This window comes from Planococcus citri, chromosome 2 (assembly GCF_950023065.1).
Source record: "Planococcus citri chromosome 2, ihPlaCitr1.1, whole genome shotgun sequence".
Taxonomy (NCBI): Eukaryota; Metazoa; Arthropoda; class Insecta; order Hemiptera; family Pseudococcidae; genus Planococcus; species Planococcus citri.
Genome location: NC_088678.1, coordinates 14,537,595 through 14,562,083, shown reverse-complemented (window position 1 = coordinate 14,562,083; position 24,489 = coordinate 14,537,595). Strand labels below are relative to the sequence as shown.

General features: G+C 33.2%; 1 protein-coding gene and 2 long non-coding RNA genes across 3 annotated transcripts in view; 1 reads left to right on the top strand and 2 right to left on the bottom strand.

Annotated features, from left to right (window-relative positions):
- The window catches only part of LOC135834780 (uncharacterized), a 42,232-nt gene extending 23,861 nt beyond the window's left edge, over positions 1 to 18,371 (top strand). Inside the window, exons 2-3 of the long non-coding RNA XR_010556756.1 lie at positions 17,426 to 17,639; positions 18,281 to 18,371. This is a non-coding gene — a long non-coding RNA (uncharacterized LOC135834780). The remainder of the gene's footprint in view (positions 1 to 17,425; positions 17,640 to 18,280) is intronic.
- Positions 290 to 1,801, bottom strand: LOC135833630 (uncharacterized). The gene is made up of 4 exons (XM_065347400.1): positions 1,575 to 1,801; positions 919 to 1,263; positions 623 to 829; positions 290 to 533 (listed from the first exon to the last, which is right to left on the bottom strand). The coding sequence occupies exons 1-4, from the start codon at positions 1,683 to 1,685 to the stop codon at positions 372 to 374; spliced, it is 825 nt and encodes a 274-aa protein (XP_065203472.1). The 5' UTR covers positions 1,686 to 1,801; the 3' UTR covers positions 290 to 371.
- LOC135834777 (uncharacterized) lies at positions 17,318 to 19,322 on the bottom strand. Its single transcript, XR_010556754.1, has 2 exons — positions 19,203 to 19,322; positions 17,318 to 17,680 (listed from the first exon to the last, which is right to left on the bottom strand). It is a non-coding gene; the product is annotated as an uncharacterized LOC135834777 (long non-coding RNA).
- Positions 19,323 to 24,489: the final 5,167 nt, after the last annotated feature.

Below are 24,489 nucleotides of genomic sequence, written 5' to 3'. Positions count from 1 at the left end.
TGAGCACATTTTTCAAAATTGTAAAATGCCACTTTGGTGAAAAACGTTTTTGGTATTTTATAATATGAAATAAGGGTTTTAAGAAAAAATTAGTTAGGTAGTAACAAAGTTGTGAAGAGTGAAATAATGTCCCATAAAATTTTCGGTCTAACGAAGAGTTGACGAGAATACCGCTGAAAAGAGTTCAATTACTTATGCACTTTCCAGAATAATTCGCAATTTCTGTAGAACAAAAAATATGTTTCGAGCAAGTAAAAATATTCGTTTTGAATTTCGTTATGGAAAAGAGAATTAATTGAAAAAATATATTTTTAGGTAAAAATATGTTGTTAGGTAAAAATATCAATCTTGAATCCATTTTAATTAATATTTCAAACGGAACTCATTGATACCAAAGCGATGTTCAAAGCAGCTATAAAGAAAACGCTCATCGAGACAAATTCATCATTTGATTCTTGTCGACGTATTTTTCTTTCGTTTTTACCGCTTCTAACGTACGGAGAAGTGAGAACCATAATCATTCCGACCGCAATCTAAACATAAAATGAGTAAATTTATTATTGCATCTACGTTTAATTACGAGTATAGGACTATAAATTCGTGTACAAAAGACAAAATATACCTGCAGAATGATGATTAAAATGAGAATCATAATATCAAGTCGGGATTCCGAATGCGAAAAATCAGTTTTTTCTGAAGTAAAGCGATTGATCTTGGTTATCAATAGCTTAGCATCAATAAAGAACAATGTAAACAGTAACATTCCGGCCATACATTTCATACTACGGTATGAACTACTGTCAACTTGATAGTCTCCGGAAGTATTATTCTATAAATCACAAAAATACTTTTTGAAAAGAACTAGGTTTAATATAAGAAATTTCTCCACTTGCGATAAAAATTCAGGAGTTTTGTTACCTGGATTAAAGTAGCATTTCTTGGATGATGCGTAGTCGTGCCGTAATTGCGATATGTTGGAAGCTGTGTCTCCGTAATAATATCAGCAGCAGGTTGAGCAGGTGTGTAACTCATGTGTCCGAGTCCATCGAAATGGAATCTACCTTTGACCGATTGTGATTTTTTTAATAGTCCTGTCTCTTCCTCAAGACTTACCGTCGAGAGAGATTTCTGAGATAATGTTGATGGCGTTGAAGCTCCAGTTTTCTGCTCATGTTCGTCGTATTCGTCAATATTTTGATAATATGAGTGGGCTATCGGTGCAGCTTTTCCAGATGCGTTGTCTTCTTCCATTTTTAAGAATTTCTGCAATGAATATTTTATTCAATTATAAAATAAACTCTGATAATTTGACTGCAATTTTGTCAGCCTATTTGAGATTTTTATTAATAAGTAATAAATTAGGAAATGCATGTTCACCTCTTTTTCCCTATAGACATCATTATTTTACTATTTTTAATAGAATATACCTAATTTTACACTGTTGAAACATGCAATTCAGAATGGATTCATAATTTCATGTGTACTGTCAAAATTTTAAGTTGAAATAAAAAAATGTTTGCAATTTACTCGTTAAAACTCTACAGCCTGAACTTAGGTACTCAAAAGGTACTTACCAAGTTTCTCCAAAGGTGTTTCTCGCGTAAAAAAAAGATAACACGACTGAAGACTAAATGCAAATGTGCTCTTGTGCCTACGCCTGCGCCTACAGTTTGGTCTTGCTTCATATCTGTAAACAAAAGTATGAACCTTTGATCTGTAAAATCCAGTTTTTATTGATATGCTAATGATCCTAGAGATAACGTGTGTGAAGTGGGTGGAATATTTTATATGAGCTTGAGAAAAATTACGTTCAGTTTATCACTCAACTGTTTTAGATTTAACTCCGAATTCGTTGCTATGTTGGATATCAGCTAGAGGCTTTTAGATGAGGTCAAAGGTCGCGAATCACCGTTCCAACGAGTTTTGAAAAATTTTAAAGTAGTGTCAGACAAGGCTGTGACAAAATATGGTGGTTTATCAATCTGGTGCAAAACAAATATAATTAGGTACTGTAGAACTTCTGATTGGCTGCAGCATGCATTCGTAGTTTAGGAGTTGTAGCCAATCAGGAGTTTGGTTTTTTAAAAAATTGATTTTACACTAGATGAAGTAATAAGCTGCAATGTTTTGCTGTGCGTAACTCGATAATTTTAATGAATCGTTTTCATTTTCGTGTGAATTTTGCTGAATTTTCCAAAAATGTATTTCTCGGCACAAGCAAATTTTTCAAAATGTCCAATGCTTCATGAGGAGATAACAGAATTAGCTGAAGCATTAAAAAAATTGAGAAAATATAACTGAAGATTATGATTAGGGGAGGAAAAAAAACGTTGAAGAATTTTAATCAAATTCAATGGAGACCTTCACTTTGAGTTGAAAGTCAACAAACAAAAAAAAAAATTAGCCCAAGATACGTTTTTGGAGAAGAAATATGGGTTCTCAAGGAGAAGGAATTTTCAAAAGAGAAAAAAAGTGGGTTTAAAGTCAATGACCTGCATGTATGCACTATAACGATCATTAACCTACCTGTCTAGCTTTCCAAGGTCGTCCGTCCCCGTCTGTCTTGCCTCTTAAGATCACTGAACAACCAGTCTAGCCTCTCATAGTTGTCTATCTGTCTGTCTGGCCTCTCGAGGTGGTCTGAGTGCCTGTCTGGCTTCCCAAGGTTGTCTGTTTGCCTAATTGGCCCTCCAAGGTCACTGACCCGTCTGTCTAGCTTCTCAAGGTCGTCTGTCATCCTGTCTCAGGGTGTTTTAACGGTTATGGAAGTCATAAAAAGTCATGAATTTTGCTTGAAACACACAACATTTTTTTAAAAAGCCCATACGTAAAATGAAATAAAAAATGAAAAATTTGTTCAAAAATCAGAAAGATAAAAAAACTGATATACCTACTTGCCTACAAATTGATGAAAATTTCCTCGCAGTTTCAAGTTATTTAATTTTGGGGGGGGAGTGAAGGGTGAGTGGTGTTTATGCTGTAAAAATGTGAAAAATAGGTCATGAAAAAAAATCAAGATTTTTTTGTCTGGAAGTTTTGTTAGACACCTTATGTCGGCCTTCTTAAGGTCATTGACCTGTCTGTCATCTGTTGGGCCTCTCAAAGCTTTCTGCCCACCCGTGAAGGCTTTCAAGGTCACTGACCTGTCTGTCTAGCTGCTCAAGGTCGTCTGTATTCCTGTCTGGCGTTTTAAAGTTATTGACCTACCTGTTCAGCCTCTCAAGGTCGTCTGTCTGTCTGCCTGTTGAACCTCTCAAGGTCACTGACCTACCTGTCTAATTTCCTCAAGTCGTCGGTTGATCTATCTAGCCTCTAAAGGTCATTGACCCGTCTGTTTTGCCTTTTTAGGTCACTGACATACCTGTCTAGCCTCTTACGGTATCCTGTCTGGCCTCTCAAGGTCGCTGACCTTCTCTGCTAAGTATCTCAAGGTTTGTCTATCTGCCTGTTCTTCACCCTAAAAAGATTCGATTTAAATGTCTAAACTTCACTTACCCATTAGGTAATTTTGAAATCTTATACCACTTTCTTACCTTTAAAAAACTTCAATTTGGAAATATCAACTCTAAATTCGTTCTAACATTTTCATAAAATTCTCAAAAAATTTTGTATTTGAAAATTCTTGAACAAAAAAAAGTGAATTTGGATCACAGGGTGTCTAACAGGTCCTACTGGTCCTATTAGTCCTACTAAAGTCCTACTTTTTCTCAAAAGTCCTTTTAGTCCTATTAAAGTCCTACTTTTCAACAATTTTATCCAAAAGTCCTACTTTTTTTTCAATAAGACTTTTTCAAATTTTCAATTTTTCCCCCTTTTCCAAAATTTTGAAAAAATGTAGGAAAAGGCTCATTTGTCGACTTTTTCAGATTTTGAATTACACATTTTTGAAAGCTTTTGCCCTCGCTTCGCTCGGGCTATTTGCATATTCTTTTCCTGCATAAAAAACTTTTTGTTCAAATTCAAGAAATGTTCAAAGTTTGAATCAGAAAAATAAACTCCTCTCTTCGTGAAGAAACTTTTTATTTTTACTCCTCAAAACATGATTAAATTTTTTAAAGCTTTTGGCCTCGCTTCATTCAGGATTGTTTGCTTTTCTTTTCTAAGTTTGATTTTTTTTTTTTTAAATAATCATTTGGATTTTAAAAATTTTAAAACAAAAATAATGAACTTCTTCATATTATATCGTACAAGAAAACATCGTTTTCATACCCTTCAAGATACTAATTTTCGGGATTTTTCCTGGCTTCACTCGGGTTCGTTTGCTTTTCTTTTTTCAATTTAAATTTTCCAAAAAAAAATCATCATTTAAATTTTAAAATTTTGAAGCAAAATAATAAACTTTTTGTAGGTACGAGTACATAACTCATCACACTAAAAAAGTTGGTTTTATACTTTTAATTGAACATGATGTGATATTCATCAAATTTTAAAAATTGATAAGAAGAAAATTAAACGAAAAATTGGAGCAAAAAGTTATATTTTTGGCATCTACTTGTTTAAATAAAATCATAAGGTGTTTGAAATCATCAAAAAAGCAAAATTTTTTTTACAAAATTTGGCTGAAAACTTTAATGTAAATTTTGACCCCCCCCCCCCCCCCAATAAAAAATTCCATAAGTGCTCGAAAAATGACCTGTTGAAAGTCCTGCTAAAAGTCCTACTCAAGTCCTACTTTTTCATATTGAAATTTTGTTAGACACCCTGGATCATTTGAGCGAAATTATTATGAAAATTTTGTCATTGGGAGGGGGGGGGGGTCAGATAGATTTTTAGAAACTCAAATTGCAACTTTTTTTGGGGGTTGACCCGGGCACTGCTTCCGTGATTCCAAAATTACCCTACTCTGAGGATTTCTTACTCAGCCTCCTTCACAACTGGGAAACTCAAAGTTTTTCTGCGTAGAAATACCTCACCAATTTATGATGAATTCAAAATCTCCCATGCCTTAAGTGAAAAATCCGATCATTATTTTGGTATCCGTTTGTTACAGTAGTATTTTTTTCAACTTCTTCGATCCCATGGTGTGAAAAAAAACGTAGGTACTTACTTATTCAAACTACCTACGTGTTAGCAATCAATCTGGATAATTTTTTTGTTTTTTTTTTTAACTGGCACCATACCTGTTTTTTGCGTCAAAATGTAACCGAAGGTTTTTCACTTGCCACATGCATTGGGCAGTGACATAATTAACTTCTTATTTCTCACATCACAAATTAATGATAATATCTCATCGAGAGCTCACACGAGACGAAACAATTTTTTTTTTAAATTTAATGAGGATTATATGATGAGTAAGTGAATTAGTCAGGTACATCAATGAGTCTTCATGATGACCTTGTATGTAAATCAAAATTACCAAAAAAAGATATATTTTGAAAATCGAGAGTGAAAAAAATTATCTCGTAATATATGTATTTATTGTGTAGTAATAAATATTGGTTCGCGAGCCAAAAACTTTACCTGGAAAGATTTACAACTTTTCAGACTTCGTATTGCTAGATTTAGTTACATAAAATTCTAATCCAATTACTTACCTTTATACGTAATTTCCTGCTTATAGGTACGCGAAGCATATAAGTTCAGGTACATGTATCTACTATTTGATTGAAAGATTCGCAGCTAACGTTTTACTACTTAGTATACGTCTGTTAATAAATCACCTCCATCTAAAATAGTATTCGCAGCGCCAACTATCTACTCGGATATTATGAATTATTCCCTTTGAAATTATTCGTTTAGAGAATGGTGTATCGGTAAATTCGAGCGGAATTATAATCTCTCCGTGGGACCTAATTTTTTGTCCTTTTTTGCACTCGACGACGTTTAAAGAGTAGGTAACCTTTTAAATAATTAAACGTTCAGTCGAGTGTTTCATTACATAAGCGAAATTTAATTAGCGAACGTTTTATGAAATTGGCGGAATGAAAAAAAAAATGTGTATCAGCTACGAAGAGTAGGTACTAGGTAGGTACGAGTACTCGTAGGTACCTATTTATGCGAAAGAGAAGCGGAGAGATATTAAAGTTTGTAAATTGTAGAATCTGTATTTCGCTTTGATGTTCAATTAAAACGTTTAGATTTAAATGCCAAGTATTAAATATGTAAGAGTGAAATTCTATGTTTTGAATTAATTTTCGTGCGGATTTTATCGATTTGCACTCGGAATCTTTGGAAGGATTTGTAATCTGCGGATTACAAATGTCTCTTGAGTGGAGTAGAGCTGTCTGTATTCATAATTAAAGTGAATCGAGTGAAAATTGTAGCTTATTGAAAAGGAACTATGAGCATCGTTGAAATTGCATTATGCGTCGTAAAAGTCGTTAAAGTATAAAAAGTATTTAAAATTTATCTAGTATCGCCAAAATTGATCTTTTAGGCGATTAAAATACGAGTACATAGTAATAACAGGGAGTTCATTCCTAAGACATTTATGAAGTTGCAAATTGCTACCTACTGAAATGATATAAAATTGATGACAAAATGTTGGTGATTTTATAAACGTTTTTTTCATTGTGTTTCATCATAAGGATATTTCTAAAAAAAATAAAATAAAAAAAAAATAATGAAAAAATATTTAAGTATAATTCTTGATAATTTTTATAAAATTTGAATAATTTTTTGAAGTTTCACCAATCTACAACATTTTTTGCTAAAATTCTGAAATATTTTATCAACTATTAGTCGTTTTCAATTGTTTTCATGTAATTTGAACAAATTTTTAAAATGTTTACAGCAATTTTTGTAAAATTTTTCTCACTTTTACAGTTTACTGTTTGAATTTTATTCTGTATTGATGAAAGTTGATGATTTTTTCCAAATATTTGACTTTTTTGGGCGGAAGGGGGGTATTTTGAACATTTTTGAGAGATTTTACTCGAAATGCAATGTTACACCAACTTTTGGTAATTTTCAACGATTGTTTTTGTGATATTTTAAATCGAACTACCACACAAACGAAGCCTTTCCTCTCCCTATCTTTCAGCGAGCTATGGGTGCCAAAAGTCCAATTTAGAGTAAAAATAAACTGTTGTAGAATAATTCATAACTCATAAGGGACCTTGTCACCCATCAAAATGGATTAAAATTTCGCAAGAAATACAAACATTTCAATGGAAATGTTTTTTTTTAAATTTTGAAGAATTTCAAGTTCAAAATTGGGTCATAATTTTTGGAATTTTTGAACAAAATTATACAATTTGCAAAATTTGGTAAAAATTTCCAGAGCAATTCAAATATAATCTTCAAGTTCAAAATTGTCATAGTTTTCAAAATTTTTGAAAACATAATTATGATGCAATCTATCAAAATGAATTAAAATTTTGGGAGCATTTCAGTTATTTTCACTGAAACATTTTTTGAGCTATTTTGAAGATCTTCAGTGCAAAATTGGACCATGATTTTCTACTTATATTTTTGAAAAAATGTGTAATGCATCATTTGCAACCTCATCAAAATAGATAGATATTTTGAGAGATAGCCGATGGTAAAACATTTCCATCCTTATTTAAATTAAGCACTTTTTGAGAAATTTTGAGCCCAAAATTGAGTGAATTTTTGGGGTAGTTATAATAAATTCTAGAAAGCAACGGAATTTCGAAATTTATTTTTTTAATACTTAATGCTCAAAGAAGTTTTGATTAAAAATGCTGATTATCTTGCAATATTTTGATATACCTACAGTAAAAGCTCGTTATAACACTCTTCAAGGGACCAAAAAAAGAGCGTTATAAGCCAAAACGCGCCATAAGCAAAAGTCTTGTTTTAACGCTGATGAGTGTAATACTGCGAACTCTCGTTTTAAAACAAAAAAAGCGTAATAAAAGGAAGTTGAAACGTTTTATCGTGAAAACCTGAAATTTTACTTTGATTTTGAGGTGTAGTTTTACAAAACTGTTTTCTATGCTTAAAATTTTCTGAAAGCCTGGCTTTTTTGTTCCAAATTTTCCAAAAAGTAATCAGTTGCTTACCAAAATTATGAAAAATCTTACTGCAGTTTTCTTTTCTATGCAGACAAAAAATTTAGAACTCTTACTCTTCTATAAAAACTGTAGATATCTGTCTTTTTTTTGTAAGAATTGTAATCACCTAATCACACTTCTATTAAAGTTTGATTTTAGAAAAACTTTCTTTTTTTGGCAAAAATCGAAAATAATCTTACTTGTTTGTACATGAACTAAAACTATTGAAAGCTAAAAAACAGATTTTTTTGGCAAAATTTTGCCAACAATTTTTTAAAATTTAAAAAAAAATCAAAGTAGCAAAAAAACTGTTGATGCGGCCAAAATTTTTGTATAGTCTTGCTTTTTTGTTGCAAAAATGGATTTTTGTTTTTAAAATTATTTTGAAAAATGCAATTTTTCCAGAATTTTAGAGCGTTAAAACGCGATTTATAATCGCTCATTAGCATTATATTGCAATTAATGTTACATTGGTTTAAATGTGGTTGTCAAGGGACCAGAGGAAATCAGCGTTATAACAAAATCAGTGTTATAACTGAAAGCGTTATAACGAGGTTTTACTGTATCTGGCATGGCTGGTAACAAAGTCAGATGAAAATCAACCTTACACAAAATCCGCAAACATCAGGAAACAGATGGAACTATGGGATCTCAGGTGGAGGGTAACCCTTGGTTAAAATAAAAACACACGCAAACCAAAGAAAATACAAATTTGGAAACTGGAATGTAAGAGGATATGCAGCAAAGGAAGCAGAAATAAAAGAAATTCTAAGCAGCAGAAATATATAGACTTTACCGTGATGTCTCAAATGAAGAAGAAAGGAAGTGGAACAATCAAATCTGGAAATTACTTACATTGTTATTTACAGCGGAGTCCACAAGAAAACCAGAGCTATAGGAGGAGTGATGTTACATATACAGGGTGTCCAGTAATATCAAGCACCCCTAAGAAAGTTTTCTACTAAAGTACTTTGGTTGGTCACTGTGAATGATAATAATGATAGCACATGATTGGTTGTTGGACTGGAGAGATAACATTCCACCAACCATATGCATCTATTTCATGTTGCCAACCTATATTTTTAATGAAAAACTTTCTTAGGGGTGCTCGATATTTCTGGGCACCCTGTATATAATAAACACCGTGAAAACATCGACTCATTCAACATATGCCATGAAAGAATTGTATCAGCAAGGATGAGATTGAAAAAAGGCTTTCTTACAAAAATTGGAGTAAGTATACATATGCACTAGAAGAGGGGAAAGAGGAACAAAGTGAAGAGTTCTATGAGTAACTACAGAGGGCAGTACAAGCAGTAAACCCAGAAGATAAATTGATAATAGCAGGAGACTTGAATGCTCAGGTGTAAGATAAGCATATAAAGACAGTAACTGGACAAACTGGTATGTATGGAACAGAAGGAATGAATACAAATGGTAAGAGACTGATAGATTTTTGCACTTTCAATGGACTAAGAATCATGAATATGCTCAGTAAGTTTGATCACGTGACTCCCATGTTTTGGAGCTATTCTTGAGAAAATGATTGCAAGGAAATGGGAATTGCCCGTTTCCCTGCATATGACCAAGTTTTGACTTCAATTATGAATGATCTATGGTGAATTTTTTTAGTGTCTGAGTTTTCAATTGTTATTTGTGTTGTTCTGAAGAACAATGAATTGAATTGTACAAGCTAAGTACTTACAGACGGATTTTACAATTGTTTTAGTGTTTCTGAGAGGTCAAAATTAGGTAAAAACTCACCTAATAATAGCGCAAATGCTTCGATTTCTTGTGATATTGAATCCTTTCGTTTCAGAAAACATTATTTTAAAACACGAGCTCACAAACGTCAATCAATTGCAAAAATTACACTCAAATTCACTCGTAAAATACAAGTTCCTGTTCGCCTGTTATCATTATCACGAGAATAGCTCCAAAACGTGGGAGTCACGTGATCAAACTTACTGAGCGTATACATTCTATCAACACAAAAAAAGATCACAAGATGACATGGAGCAATATATGGGGACAAAGCTCAGTGATTGATCATTTTATATCCAAAAAAAACGCCGCAAAGAAATTCTTGTACGTAAGAACATACAGAGGTCTAGAAATACTCATTGACCGTCATTTTGTTCAAGGAGTAATGAGAATGGAAACAACAAGAATACCAGCCAGAAAATTTTTTTAAAAAATCAACACAAGAGCCCTGGATGACCGAACCAATCAATGGCTGGCTGTACCAAAGATGGATGAACATCATAAATTCATAAGTGAAGAGATACCAAAAAGCCAGGACATATAAGAAGAATGGGAAAATGTCAAATCCATTGTGACAAAAGCGGCAAAAGAAAGCTTAGGAATGATTCCATGCAGAATTGGGGCAAAGCAAATAAAGAATTGGGACAACGAAATCCAAGAACTCATACAACAGAAAAGACAGGCATTTAGAAAATTCATGAGCTCAAAAAATGAAGTAGTTAGCAGAAGTCAAGAGAAAGTCTAGGAAATTATAGCGAGAGAGCTGGGAGACCAAGGAGGAAACTCACCAATACCTCAGACTCATCCTCAGCAAGTTCCACACTATAGCAGACAGGCCAACAGGTCTACCTTTTATAGGGGAACGACGACGATGACGATTATTTTGATGTTGTAGGTATGATACTTTTTCAAAAATCACAATTATTAAGACTCATTTTTTGCTCGAAACTCTTTTTAAATGCTCAAAGAAAATTTCTTCACGATACCTATTCAAACTTCTCATGAAATTTCACCAATACTTACTTAATTCACATATTTTTACTGAAGTGTTTTTTCAGCATTTTAAAAAAATTTTGAGCAAAAATTGAGTCATTGTGATTTCTGAAATAGAAAAGTTACGTGATCTATCCAGCGCTTTAAAATTTCATAATGAATTCAATTATTATTACGATGAAAATTATTTTTCAGAGTAAGTATTTTGAAAGATTTTCAAGTGAAAAATTGAGTCATGATTTTCAGGATTTTTGAAAAGGCGTCATAGAACCTATTGAAATGAAATAAAATTTTGTAAGTAAGTCTAACATTTCTAAAAAAAATATTCATTTTGAGAATTTTTGTCAAAATCACACCTTAGAATTTGGCCAAATTTTGCTAAGTACGCTTTTCCGAATAGTTCAGATCAAAGTCTAGTCTATGAAAAGTCAACTGAATTTTTCGTGCTGCAAAAATGTCAGACTGTACTGTAGGCTAATTTTGAAATATTTACAAAAAAATATTCCTCTTCCCCTCCCACCCTCCAAAAAACTCATCAAAATCGATTCCCTAAACCCCCTGACGCAATCCCCCTTCCACACACGAGTACTTTATAAAATGATTATTCCTTTCTCGAGCTATATGAGCAACAACATTACACGCAATGAATACAAAATATTAAAAAAGGTTACGAATTTCTTTTCAGTTGGTAATCCAAATAAGTCACATTGTATCAAACAAATAATTCAAAATCCTTTTAGCGAATTACTTATATAGTACGTCTTACGTCATTGGGGGTGACGCTGACGTTAAAAATGCATTTATAAAAAGTCTTAACAGTAAGTTATAGAGGTACTGTTTTGCTATTCGAACTCTCAAGTCGAAGGCGAACTCCTACGACGGAAGATACGATAAATCCATTAAACAATTTTTTTTTCCTCAAGACTGGTAATATGGTGTAGGTATAAGGCGCGTTAGCTATAAGCGAGTAGAAATGAGTTTATCAATTTAAAGCTCGTGACACGACCTTTGAATAAGTAACGAGGTCGAATTTACGTGTAGGGTTCTATCTATCATTTTCAATCATATAACTTTTCCAAACGAGTGTACAGTTATCCCTCTCTGTCTCTGCTAACCACCCTGTACAGCTTGAAGAAAAAACCACCCCGCTCTGTATGATTTTGTGAAACGGGCCACGTTGCATTTATAATGGATACGGTTGGTCAAGTTTGCGGTATTTCATATATGTAACACGCTGTAACACTTGGTAAACTTTTTCTCTTACAGTTTGAACAAAAAAATTACGTTGTGGGAGTGAATAAAAAAAAAGAGAAAAAAACAAGTAGGTAGGTATGCAACCGTGTCCTAAAAATATCGTAATTTTACGCGAACATCGGATGCGGTAAAAATTTACGTACTGCGAGAAAGAATAAAATTGATTTATACTACGAAGAAGAAGAAGAAGAAAAAAAAGCGAAAAAACCACAACGTTATACCACTATAGTACTAGTAACACATTGTAAATATAAAATAGGCTGTAGAATGAGCTTTGAGCGGGACGCCTACGTCATTTTCTTTTTTTTCAATATTTCACGCCGTAGGCATAGGCAACCATACTACACAGCCTTTTTCGCTCGGTTTTTTTTGGTAGATCTCGATAACGCTTGCAATCGGAATCGGCACAGACACTACGTGAATTTCAACTCGACTTGGATATAAAATAGCGTGAAAATGGCGCGTACGTTACCGAAAATTTTTCAGCCTGTTTAATAATTTACGTAAACGTATCGTGCATCGTGATCGTTGATTAAAAAAGAATGTTTGACGAGTAATATGACGTCAACGTAAATGTATATTTGACGTCAAGACCGAGACATTTTTAAATCCACGCTAATTATTATTTATACGAGTGTACCCTGTACGATATATATTTTTTTTCTATATAGGTATTTAAGAACTTTTGTAAAATGGGATGCCAATTTTTAGTTTTGAAAAAAAAATTGTAACTTTTTTTTTCGTTTTGGAAAGACCGTAAAGTGCGGTCGATAAGTATAGAATACACAGCGAGGAGAATTGTTTACGTTGTTGTTTGAAAGAGTAACAAACATTAAGGCGAACGATGAAAACTTATTATCTACGAATTAACGAGTGATAAGCACGATCGATGAATGGTAAACCGAAACTGTAATTGGAAAATTGCCATACAGGTTGGAAAACGATTATTTTAAACTTTTAATTGTTCGTTGCTGTTCGAACCAATAATGCTACGAGTAGATGCCCGGAGCGTGGATTTTTTCGCGTTGATGTAATTTTTAGGCGAGTTTTCTTCAGATAAGGTAGGTAGGTTTAAGGTAAAATGCATAGGTTACGTGGCTATTAGAGTAATCGAATTTTTATGCTTGAAGAAGAGTAGGTATAGGAGTAAAGGTGGATTTTTGCCTCGAGTGCTCCAATTTGGCTCAAAATTTCTTCTGGATTGAAATTTGGTAACTAATCCCCATGAATAAGGGAAAGGAAAAAGGGAGGGGTTCTTCTTTCATTTTTTGACCTAAATTTCCCCTCATTTTTGGTCTAAATTTGATTTTCAAAAATTCACCAAAAATCGAAAAAGGCACTTTAGCACTTGAAATATTCTGACAGGTGATAAATTGTTGCCTGATCTTTCGATCTCGAAATTTGATTTATTTTCAACATTTTTCAACCTCTCGACTCGAACCGATCGATGATAGTTTCGAATCGTGCTGGAGTCTCTGAAAAAATAGACCTAAGAAATTTTGTTCGTACCTTTTAAAAGACCCAAATTAAATTCGAAATCTATGTATTGGCGGGTTTTGACTTTATTCGATCGATTTGAGCTCACATTTCCACAATATGGTTGGTATTTTTTTGAGAGAAAAAAAGATCCAAAACTCTGTTGAAGACTAATAGTCCGGCATATGACAACAGGAGTAATTGCACCCCCCCCCCCGCCGATCCTCCGGGACAACTTTTTTCTTAAAGGGAACATCCTAAGGAACATTTTAAAGCAAACTTGCCAAAAAAAAGTTGGCCTTACTTACAAAATGGCGGCCATTTTGATTGACAGGTCAGCCGAAATCGCAGATTTTGCGTTTCAACATAGGACTTGCATGAAATTTTTCAAACTTTACAAAGGTAGATCGAAAGATCATGCAAAAATTTATCACCTGTCAAAATTTCAAGTGCTAAAGTGCGTTATTCGATTTTTGGTGAATTTTTTTAAATCGAATTTAGGCCAAAATTGAGGGAAAAAATCAAAATTTTACCAAATTGACCAATAAAGCTAAAATTTGGGAAATACCTTATCTTTGGCATACCAAATCGATTGGAAACGGTTTCAACCCGTTTTGAGCAGTTCTGGAGCCTCCAGCAGATTTTTGAAACTCGAAATGCCCACAAAATTCCATCAAATTGGAGTTGGAAAGCTAAAATTTATTCTAAAAACTAATTTCAATACGCTATGAAGTACTGCAGGTGAATTTCAAGTCGTTTAGGCGCCTCCAGTGACTCTTTGAAAATTACTAGAGCCTCCAGTAGATTTTTGGAACTTGAAATTTCCCCAAAATTTCATCAAACTGAGGTGGAGAGTCAAAATTCATTCTGCAAACTAATTTCAATACGCTACGAAGTTGACTACTGGTGGATTTCAAGTCGTTTTGAAGCCTCCAGCGACTTTTTGAATGGTTGTACGACGTTTTTTTGGAAAATTGAAATTTCCTAAAAGCAGCTGGAAGCTTCAAAACCATTTGAAACCACCATGTAGTCTGCGAAGTAAATTTCAGCTTGCCAACTCCATTTGATAAATTAATGTTGGGGAAATTTCAAGTTAAAAAAATCTACTGGAGGCTCCAGTAATTTTCAAAAAAGTCGCCGGAGGTCCTAAAATGACTTGAACCCACCTGAAGTCGTCTTCAGAGGGTGTTAAAATTGGAGTGTAGAGTAAATTTCAGCTCTCCATCTCCATTTCATGAAATTTTTTGAAAATTTAAGGTTTCAAAAATCTGCTGGAGGCTCCAGTAATTTTCAAAAAAGTCGCTGGAGGTCCTAAAATGACTTGAACCCACCTGAAGTCGTCTTTAGAGGGTGTTAAAATTGGAGTGTAGAGTAAATTTTAGCTTCACAACTCCAATTTGATGGAATTTTGTGGGAATTTCGAGTTTCAAAAATCTGCTGGAGCCTTCAGGAATTTTCAAAAAGTCGCTGGAAGCACCAAAACGACTTGAAATTCACTTGAAGTACTTCGTAGCGTATTAAAATTAGTTTTTAGAATAAATTAGCTTTCCAACTCCAATTTGATGGAATTTTGTGGGCATTTCGAGTTTGAAAAATCTGCTGGAGGCTCCAGAACTGCTCAAAACGGGTTGAAACCGTTTCCAATCGATTTGGCATGCCGAAAATAGGGTATATCCCAAATTTCTGCTTTCTTAGTCAATTTCGTAAAATTTTGATTTTTTCCCTCATTTTTGGCCTAAATTCGATTTTTAAAAATTCACCAAAAATCAAAAAACCCACTTTAGCACTTGAAATTTTGACAGGTGATAAATTTTTGCACGATCTTTCAATCTACCTTTGTAAAGTTTGAAAAAGTTCGTGCAAGTCCTATATTAAAACGCTAAATCTGCAATTTCGGCTGACCTGTCAATCAAAATGGCCACCATTTTGTAAGTAAGGCCAATTTTTTTTTGGCAAGTTTGCTTTAAAATGTTCCTTTAGGATGTCCCCTTTAAGAAAAAAGTTGTCCCGGAGGATCGGCGGGGGGGGCGGTGCAATTACTCCTATTGTCATATGCCGGACTATAAAGAACCACTTGAAACCATCAATAGGTTCAGTTCAGAAGGTTGGGAATCGCCATCGGGTACAATTCAAAGATCAGCTTCTGCCTCAATTCGATTCGATCAAGTTTTAATTTTTTGGGGAGGGGGAGGGGGAGGGGAAGTATTTTTTTAATTTGCTAAAATTTAGCCTGGCAGTGTATTTTTGATAAATTTTCTGCTTATTCTTTAGCCGACGAATTAATTTTTGGTTGATTGACGTAACTTCATCGTTAGATTCCTTCTTGAAATTTAGTGGAAAATATCAGATCATTGAATTCAGATTCTTAAATGTTCAATAAATCTTGAGAAATTGAAAATTTGACTTTTTAAAGTGGCAAATTAGCGCACAATTCAAATTTTAAAAAAAATGACATAAAAATGCTTTGAAAAACATTAAAATCGTTAATTACCAACAACAGATCAAATTCCTGTAAAAGTTGGAAAAAATTGGCAAAAATCGCATGAAACATGGTTTGCAAACTTATTAAAATGACGTAAAAAAAAATCAGTAAACTCATTGAAAAATCACGAAAAACTAATAGGGCGATGAAATTTGGCTTTTAGCAAATATTGCGTAAAATATTTGACAAAATGTGTTTAAAATGATAAAAATAGAAAAACCTTTTAAAAAACATTACAATTATTAAAAATCGCCAAAAGTTGATGAAATTTCAGAAAAATTTGCATAAAAAATATTGTGAAATAGGTGTCAGAAATGACATATGAGAGTATACTAAAAAAAGCATTAAAATGTACAAAAATTATCAAAAACTGACATTTGACCAAATTTGGAAAAAATTGAATAACAAGTCGTTAAATTGTGTTCAGATTATTGAAAATCACTAAAAAATGATGAGCCGTAAAATTGAACAAAAATTGCATAAAACAACATAACTTCTCAAAATGACTTGGGAACAATTGAAAACAACTTAAAGTTGATAAAATATCTCAGGATTTGAGAAAAATTGTATAAAAATTGCTTACCTACTTGTTAGATTATTCAACATTAGGTAGCAATAAAATCGATCTGATGTCATCAAAGTGGAATGAAATTGGACAAAAATTAAATTACACGAAGTATCATAAAAACTGTTAGATAGACATAAAAATACCTAACTGAAAATTGACCAAAATGATAAAATTTTTGTGCAAAAATCAAAGAAGGATTATTATAATTTATAACAGTAATGAATCAAGAATTGCGGTTTTGAAAAGTGATTCAAATCATGGATTGGAAATCGTGTCCAATTGTTTTTTCATTTTCTTAGCTGGGGGGGGGGGGGCTGGTCCCCGGGGAAATAAATCAATTCCAGGTTAGAGAGCTGAAATTTGCAGGAAATAAGAAAAAAAATTAAAACCAATTACTGTCGAGGAGGGAAAAAATTCAAAAAAAAAACCTCAAAAGTATATAGCGGAGTCAACCTAATGAAAATTATAGAACAACATTAAAGGATTCAAAGCAACAAGTTTGGCAAATTGAAATTTAGAAGCATCCCTCTTTCTTTGAAGTAAAGAATGAGAATATTTCAATCTTTTCTTTGAATTTCTTCAAACCTAATTAAAATTGAAAATGGCAAAAAAATATTAAAAATTGAAAGCAGTATGCCTTATTCACATACATTGTCTTTTGGCCTTACAAAAAATGAGAATATGTAATTCTGAACTGTGCTGTGATTTTTCGTCTGCAAACAGCAAAAAATAATATTTTCTCCCAAAATTGAGACTGAAAAATGAAAAAATTTGCGCCCAAAAAACCAAGGCAGCTCCTCTTTGAAAAAATAAACCACTGGCAATGATGCGACTAAATTTATATTACGTTAAAATTAGATTTAAATAAATTAATGAAATCCGTAAGTACAAAACTTAGTTATAATCATGATGATGATGGTGTTTTTTCAGGTAAACTTTCACAGGATGGTAACTATGAAGTACGAAATTTTGATATGAAGTTGCATGTCCATGTCCATGGCTGTATCTCGCCGTTCCTCCGCTTCCGCTGCTTGCTGCTGCTATTGCACCTCCTTCACCTCCTCCTCGACGGGCGTAATTGGCATTTGAGTTACTGTACGGATCGTATTGGGGTATCCTCGAGTACACTATTCGCCCATTTGAGGTTTGTATTATGATCAGTATTAAAGATATGCAAAGGAAAAGCTGTAAAGTATAAATCAAAATGTCATCAGAGCGAGTTTTTATCTAACTATAATATTATATGAGGTGTGTTGAGCTAAAAAAAAAAAAATGAGTTGATATGTTTTAATTTTGCTGAACATATCTTTTGTGTATTTTTTTTTATTTTACTTATTGATTATGTCAAGTGCTAAATAACACTTGTTCGTACATCAATTACCCATGTACTTATTTTTTTAAAACGAGATTCGATGGATATTATCTCTTTCAACTTATGTAAACAGTTAAACACCGAAGCGATAATATTGAAGTGGCTCGTGAGAATTCAAAGTCTTATGCGATGGCGAGTAAACGTTATTTATTGAAAAATATTGTCGATGATGTTGAATGAAATGCATAACTTAGCTCCTGAAATATGGTCGATTGGTCGAGAAACCAACTCGATTAGGTAGTCTCCACATCGATATTGGTAGCTGAAATAATTAGCAGCTATTATTGTTCTAATGTTGAAAAGGTTGCATATCGTTGATTCCTTGAGGAGTATATATTTTTATAGGTATCTGTAGTCTGTACACTCTTTCGTAATTTTTAAAATGAATCATACTGGTTTATTTCAATTTCCAGAATATTTCCTGACCAACTTTAAATCAATTTTTGTGGCTCGAAAAATATAATTTCGACGTTTACGAAGAATTAATCAATTTGAAGAACTGCAAGATTAAAGTAAGTATCGTTGTAAATTAAGGTAAGAGTTCAAATAGTTACGTTAAAACTTCAAGTTGAAATCATTCAACATCTAAAATTGCAATCGAATGAAATTTTACAATAAATGTAAACATACTCGAGTATATTTGTAAGTATTCTTCTCTTTCTTGAGCAAATATTTGGATATATATTTACAAAATCTAAGCTTCGTATCGTAATTGGGTCATAAAACTATTACCTTTTTTCCTTATATTTTTTTATTTGTTCTATTTGTTTACATTTTAACGAAGAATTGTATTTTTTTTACGGAAGTTGATGGATCATCGTGAGTCTCGTTAATTTATCGCCAGGGAGCACTTATTTTTTTTATGTACTAATCCTGTCTAATTTGTAAGAACGAATAAGTCGAAGAAAATACTTTGAAAAATAATAAGCATTCTCTGAAACATGTGCCATTACTCATATATGTAGTTATTTTTAAGGCGATGAAAGATAAAATTGTAAAAAAAAGTCATTCACACCGGAAGAAATTATTAAAACAAAAAAATGATTTGTCAGGATCAAGTGAAATGATTAATTTTTTATGTTTTCGAGTATATTTGTCACGTTGAATACGAATGCGATTATTCATTAATGTACCTAACGAGGCATCCGACAGCTTAATGCAATTAATGCAATTATAAATGCACTTTTCACAATTTCCTCAAGACTTACCCTCATTGTCGAACACATTCGATGCATTTTTTTAAAACGTAAAAAATAATTTTAAAAAAACTAGCAATAAAAAACAAAAAATTCACCAACCAACACCCGAACAGATGCAAAATACGAGTATACTTACTAAAACACGAACAGTAAGCATTTTAATGAATTATAGAATAATACGGAAAACACTCGAGTGTAAAGACATGAACCAAACCATACACCAAACTCTAGTAGAACAGTCGTCAATCAAATAGAGTTTACCGGTAATTTTTGTCCATTATATAGCTCAGATGCGTATCGTAATTGTGATTAGTTGACGGCGTTGTTAGATTTTTTTTACTTTCTTCCTGCGTATACCTATGACGTTGAAGACATTGTTATATTAGCGGCTTCTAAAATGTAAATCGTTTTTAGTTTATTTTATTAGCGATCCATTATTCTCTCATATTTCTTTGTACTTTCCCTTCATTTGTACCTCTGTGTAGTTTTTCATCGTTTACCTACCTAGGTTATTACTTAATTTTTTTTTCTATTTGTGTGGCGCTGTAAAAAATGGAAGTTATTGTTGGGAAACCGTCGCTCGTCGCGTCGTCGTGAGATGATTTAATTGCCATTTTTTTGAAATAATAGGATTTATAAAAAGATTTAGGTTATGTTTTGTTGCAAGGTGGATATGAGATTGTTGGTTTTTTTTTGTGTGGGCGAGAATTACATTGGTATTATTTTTATTTATATTTTCGGACTATGTTTTATTTTGTATTATACGTTTTGATTGCTCGAGTTGAAAATGTTGGTTTCCATTGGTTCATTTTAGGAATTTGCCAATGCTTACCAGTTGACGTAATTATAACAATGTACGTTGTGATTATTTTTATGGCGGTTGTTTGGTACCTATATATTCATCGAGCTTTGTCTGATTTATTCTCTTTGTAAGTTTGGCAGTTGTCAATTTATATGGTGAGGTGTTGTTGATCTCTTACTTTGGATTTATAGTGAACTGATTGCTGCGGTGACTAAGATGGATTTACTTTTGTACTATTGGTGATTGAATTTCAATTGAGGAGTAATTTCATCGAGAACGTACTTAATTCTGTGATTATGTAAGATGTCGAGTCAATAGGGATATAAAAATTTGTTCACATTAGTCATCAAATATCACAGAAAATGGACTATTTTCCGCGTGAAATTTGTAACTATAGTCAGGTCAAAGAGAAAATCGAAAATTCGCCACGGAAGTAGAGCAATAACATGAATTCATATTTTACAAACTTTGCTCTTAAGGTCATATGTGTTATTTTGAAGACTGCTGTTCCCAAAACCACTGAATTTAATGTTCCCGGATTATTATAGCCCAGTCAAATAGTAAGGTTCTGTTGGTGAATATTGTCTAGAGTGGTATGCTGAACAACATACTAAAAGTTCCCATCCCTACCCCACGAGCTACCCCCCCCCCCCAGTGGAGCAAAGCCCCCAAAAACAGGTTTTTGTCAAGAACTCCTGAAATATTGAATTTTGAGTAAAATGAGCCAGTGATCATTCTATCTCCTCTCCAATACCTATCGAATGAGCTATCGACCAACTCCTTAGCCTCAATGGGGGTGGCGCTACGACCCCTCAAAGTGATGTGATTTCAATATTTTTACACTTTATGACTTGCTGCTTGTAACCTGTTCTAATTAATAAAATGAAGTCAAACTTGGGGAATGGGATTCTTTTGGGAGCTAAAGTTGACCTCTGGAGTGGGGAGGGTCAAAGTTGAAAATTACAGAAAGGTCATTTCTTTGGAGAGGCATAACATGACCCCAAATGGATGAAAAGTGTCCAAAATCATATCATCGAACAGTACCCCATCTGTGATCAACATATCCAAATTTCAGCTTCCTAGGTCATCCCCACCCCATTTAAAGCGGAATTAAGCTAAAAATCCCCTTATTTTGCCCCTATTTTCGGTTTTTTCCATCTTAAAAGGAGTGGGGATGATCTAGGAAGCTGAAATTTGGATATGTTGATCACAGATGAGGCACTGTCCGATGGTATGATTTTGAACCCTTTTCATCTATTTGGAGTCATGTTATGCCCCTCCAAAAAATTACCTTTCTGTAATTTTCAACTTTGACCCTCCACACTTCAGAGGTCAACTTTAGCTTTCAAAAGAATCCCATTCCCCAAGTTTGACTTCATTTTATTAATTAGAACAGGTTACAAGCAGCAAGTCATAAAGTGTAAAAATATTGAAATCACATCACTTTGAGGGGTCGTAGCGCCACCCCCATTGAGGCTAAGGAGTTGGTCGATAGCTCATTTGATAGGTATTGGAGAGGAGATGAAATGATTACTGAGCTCATTTTACTCAAAATTCAACATTTCAGGAGTTCTTGACGAAAAACTGTTTTTGGGGGGCTATGATCCACTGTGGGGGGGGGTTAACTCGTGGGGTAGTGGCGGGGGCTTTTAGTATGTTGTTCAGCATACCACCCTAGACAATATTCACCAACAAAACCTTTGATCGCAATAATGTTTGGGTCAAATTGCATTTTGACTGGGCTATTATATGTTTGTTGTTTTTTTTTTTCAGAAAAAATACTTCGATTTGTATCATGGAGGGAGGGGGTGGAATGCATAATGATGGATGGCAAGGAGGAGCATACATACTCGTTGGAAAAACAACCGGGTTCTGAAATATGGCAAAATCTGGAGAATTACCCCAATATAGGAAAATATTATCAATCGAAAAATAAAAAATAAATTTGAGGGAAAAAAACTAAAAAACTTTGTTTTAACGACGTTGAACATTTTTATTGATTGCAAAAACTCGAAAAGGTCAACAAACCCTAACCATGTTCTTAGAAGATTAAAACAAACTATGAGAATCTCAACCTCGATCATCTTGGGTCTGGATTTGAACCTGAAACCCAATTTTTAGAAGTAACAACGACCTGGGTCCGGAATCCAAGGCTCGTACTCGATTATTTTTTAGGTAATGAACTAACGTAAGTCATTAAAGTTATGTAACTACTTTTTGTTACTTTTTCAAAATTTTTTTAAAAAAAGGTAATAATATCTAAGTACATAAGTAATTATTATGAACATGTGAATAATCATTTTCTAGTGTAGTCAATGAAGGGTCAGAGAGGGAAAATGTTGAAACAAAAATAATGTTCTACACAAAATTTCCTATCAGCACGACCAGTTCAGCTTTTCCCAAAATGGCGATTTCACCCTTACTAAAGAGAGGGTAAAGTTGAGAAAAAAAATCAAAATTTTACCAAATTGATTTAGAAGGATGAAATTTGGGATATATTCCATTTTCGACTCGCCAAATCGATTAGAAACTATGTCCAACCATTTTGAGCAATTCCGGAGCCTCCAGCAATTTTTTGAAACTTGAAATTCCCACAACATTTTATCAAAAGCAATTGGAAAGCTAAAATTCATTCTGTAAACTAATTTCAATACGCTAGGGAGTTGACTGCAAGTAGATTTCATGTCGTTTTGGAGCCTCCAGAGACTTTTTGGAAATTACTGGAGCCTCCAGCAGATATTTCAATGCTCGAAATTTCCATAAAAATTTACCATAACAGAGTTGGAAATCCAAAATTCACCCCGTACTTCAATTTCAATGCGTCATCAAGTGGACTGCAGGTTGGTTCAAGTCATTTTGGAGCCTCCAGCAACTCTTCAAAAATTCCTAGAGCCTCCAACAGATTTTAGAATAATTTTAAAATGTCATAAAAAACAGTTGCAAAGCTAAAATTCACTCTGTAAACTGATTTCAATACGCTATGAAGTCGACTACTCGTAGATTTCAAGTCGTTTTGGAGCCTCCAGCGACTTTCTGGATATTACTGGAGCCTCCGGCAGATATTTCAATGCTCAAAATTTCCATAAAATTTTACCTAACAGAGACACCCCATTTTTGACATTGTGCTGAGGTGGATCGCAGGCAGTTTCAATCCGTTTTGGAGCCTCCAGCAGATTTTTAGAAACTTCTGTTCTTCAAAAAATGCCATAAAATCTATCCGAATTAACTTTTGGCTTTCCTAGTACCTCATTTGATGAAATTTTGTAGAAATTACAAGTTTCAAAAATTTACTGGAGGCTCCAGTAATTTACAAAAACTCGCTGACGGCCACAAAACGACTTGAAATTTACTTGCAATCGACTTCATCGTATGAAAATTAGTTTACAGAATGAATTTCGGCTTTTTAACTTCATTTGATGAAATTTTATAGGAATTACAGGTTTCAAACATCTACTGGAGGCTCCAAGAATTTTCAAAAAGTAGCAGGTAGCAACAAAATGACTAAAACTTACCAGCAGTCGACTTAATGGCGTGTTTAAATTGGATTGCAGCGTGAATTTCCGTTTTCCAACTTCATTTGATGATATTTGGTGAGAATTTCAAGTTTCAAAAATGTGCTGGAGGCTCCAGAACTGCTCAAAACGGGTTGAAATCGTTTCCAATCGATTTTGCAGGTCGAAAATAGGGTATATCCTAATTTTAGCTTTATAGCTCAATTTGGTAAAATTTTGATTTTTTTTTCTCATTTTTGGCCTAAATTTGATTTTCAAAAATTTACCAAAAACTGACAAATATATTTCAACTTGGTTACAAATTTGTGCTAAAAACAGTAAAAAGTGTTGTTTCTTTCTAAAAATTGCTAAAAATTGTCGCTTGATTGCAAAAAATGCCAAAAAGCTTTGAATTTTTGCTAAAATAGCAAAAATTTCCCATGTTCAACTTTCTCCACATAAAGTCTTTTTTTTCAAGAAAACTCATTTTTCAAAAAAATAAAGTCACCTTTTCACTAAAAAAGTTGCGAAAAAGCCTACTTTTTATGAAAAAAATTACAAAAAGTTTATTGTCAGTAATTTTTTAAAAGTTCTGCCTTCTGCCAAAAATTTAGATCTACAAAAGTTCTCGCCTTTCATCAAAAATTGTCAAAAAAAGCTCAACCTTTGCTAAGCTAAAATGAACAAAATTTGATTTTTTGCCAAAAAGTGTCAAAATACCTACTCACTTTTTCTGTAACTTTTGAAAACCTATCATTTTTTGCAATAATTTCCAAGAAGTATTTTTTTACATTTTTTTAATGAAAGCTTTACCTAGCTTTCTTTGTGGTTTTTTTCCATATTAAAATGTTTGCTCATGTCTTGTAACGTTTTTTTTTTTTTTTTTGTTACCTTTTTCAACTTGTTTGCCCTGAATCCTCTTACGCGGATTATTTCATAGGTATCTGGAACTGGTGAGGTTCAAATTCTAAAGTTTATTCGAAAAAATAATGTTCGGAAAAAGGATGGAGTGTTGCCTAGATGAAGCAATAAATTAAATACTAATATATTATTTTGTAAATTTTCATTTTTGTCTTTTTTTTTGCGTTTTAGGTCGTTTAGAAGAAAAATACTTAAATTATTCATGACGA

What these genes read in the sequence shown, in the direction of transcription:
- LOC135833630 (XM_065347400.1), bottom strand. Translation starts at nt 1,685, where the DNA reads ATGAAGCAAGACCAAACTGTAGGCGCAGGCGTAGGCACAAGAGCACAT. An exon ending in AACACCTTTGGAGAAACTTG is followed by an intron (nt 1,264 to 1,574) that starts GTAAGTACCTTT and finishes TATTCATTGCAG; the next exon opens with AAATTCTTAAAAATGGAAGA. An exon ending in TTTTAATCATCATTCTGCAG is followed by an intron (nt 534 to 622) that starts GTATATTTTGTC and finishes TTTTATGTTTAG; the next exon opens with ATTGCGGTCGGAATGATTAT.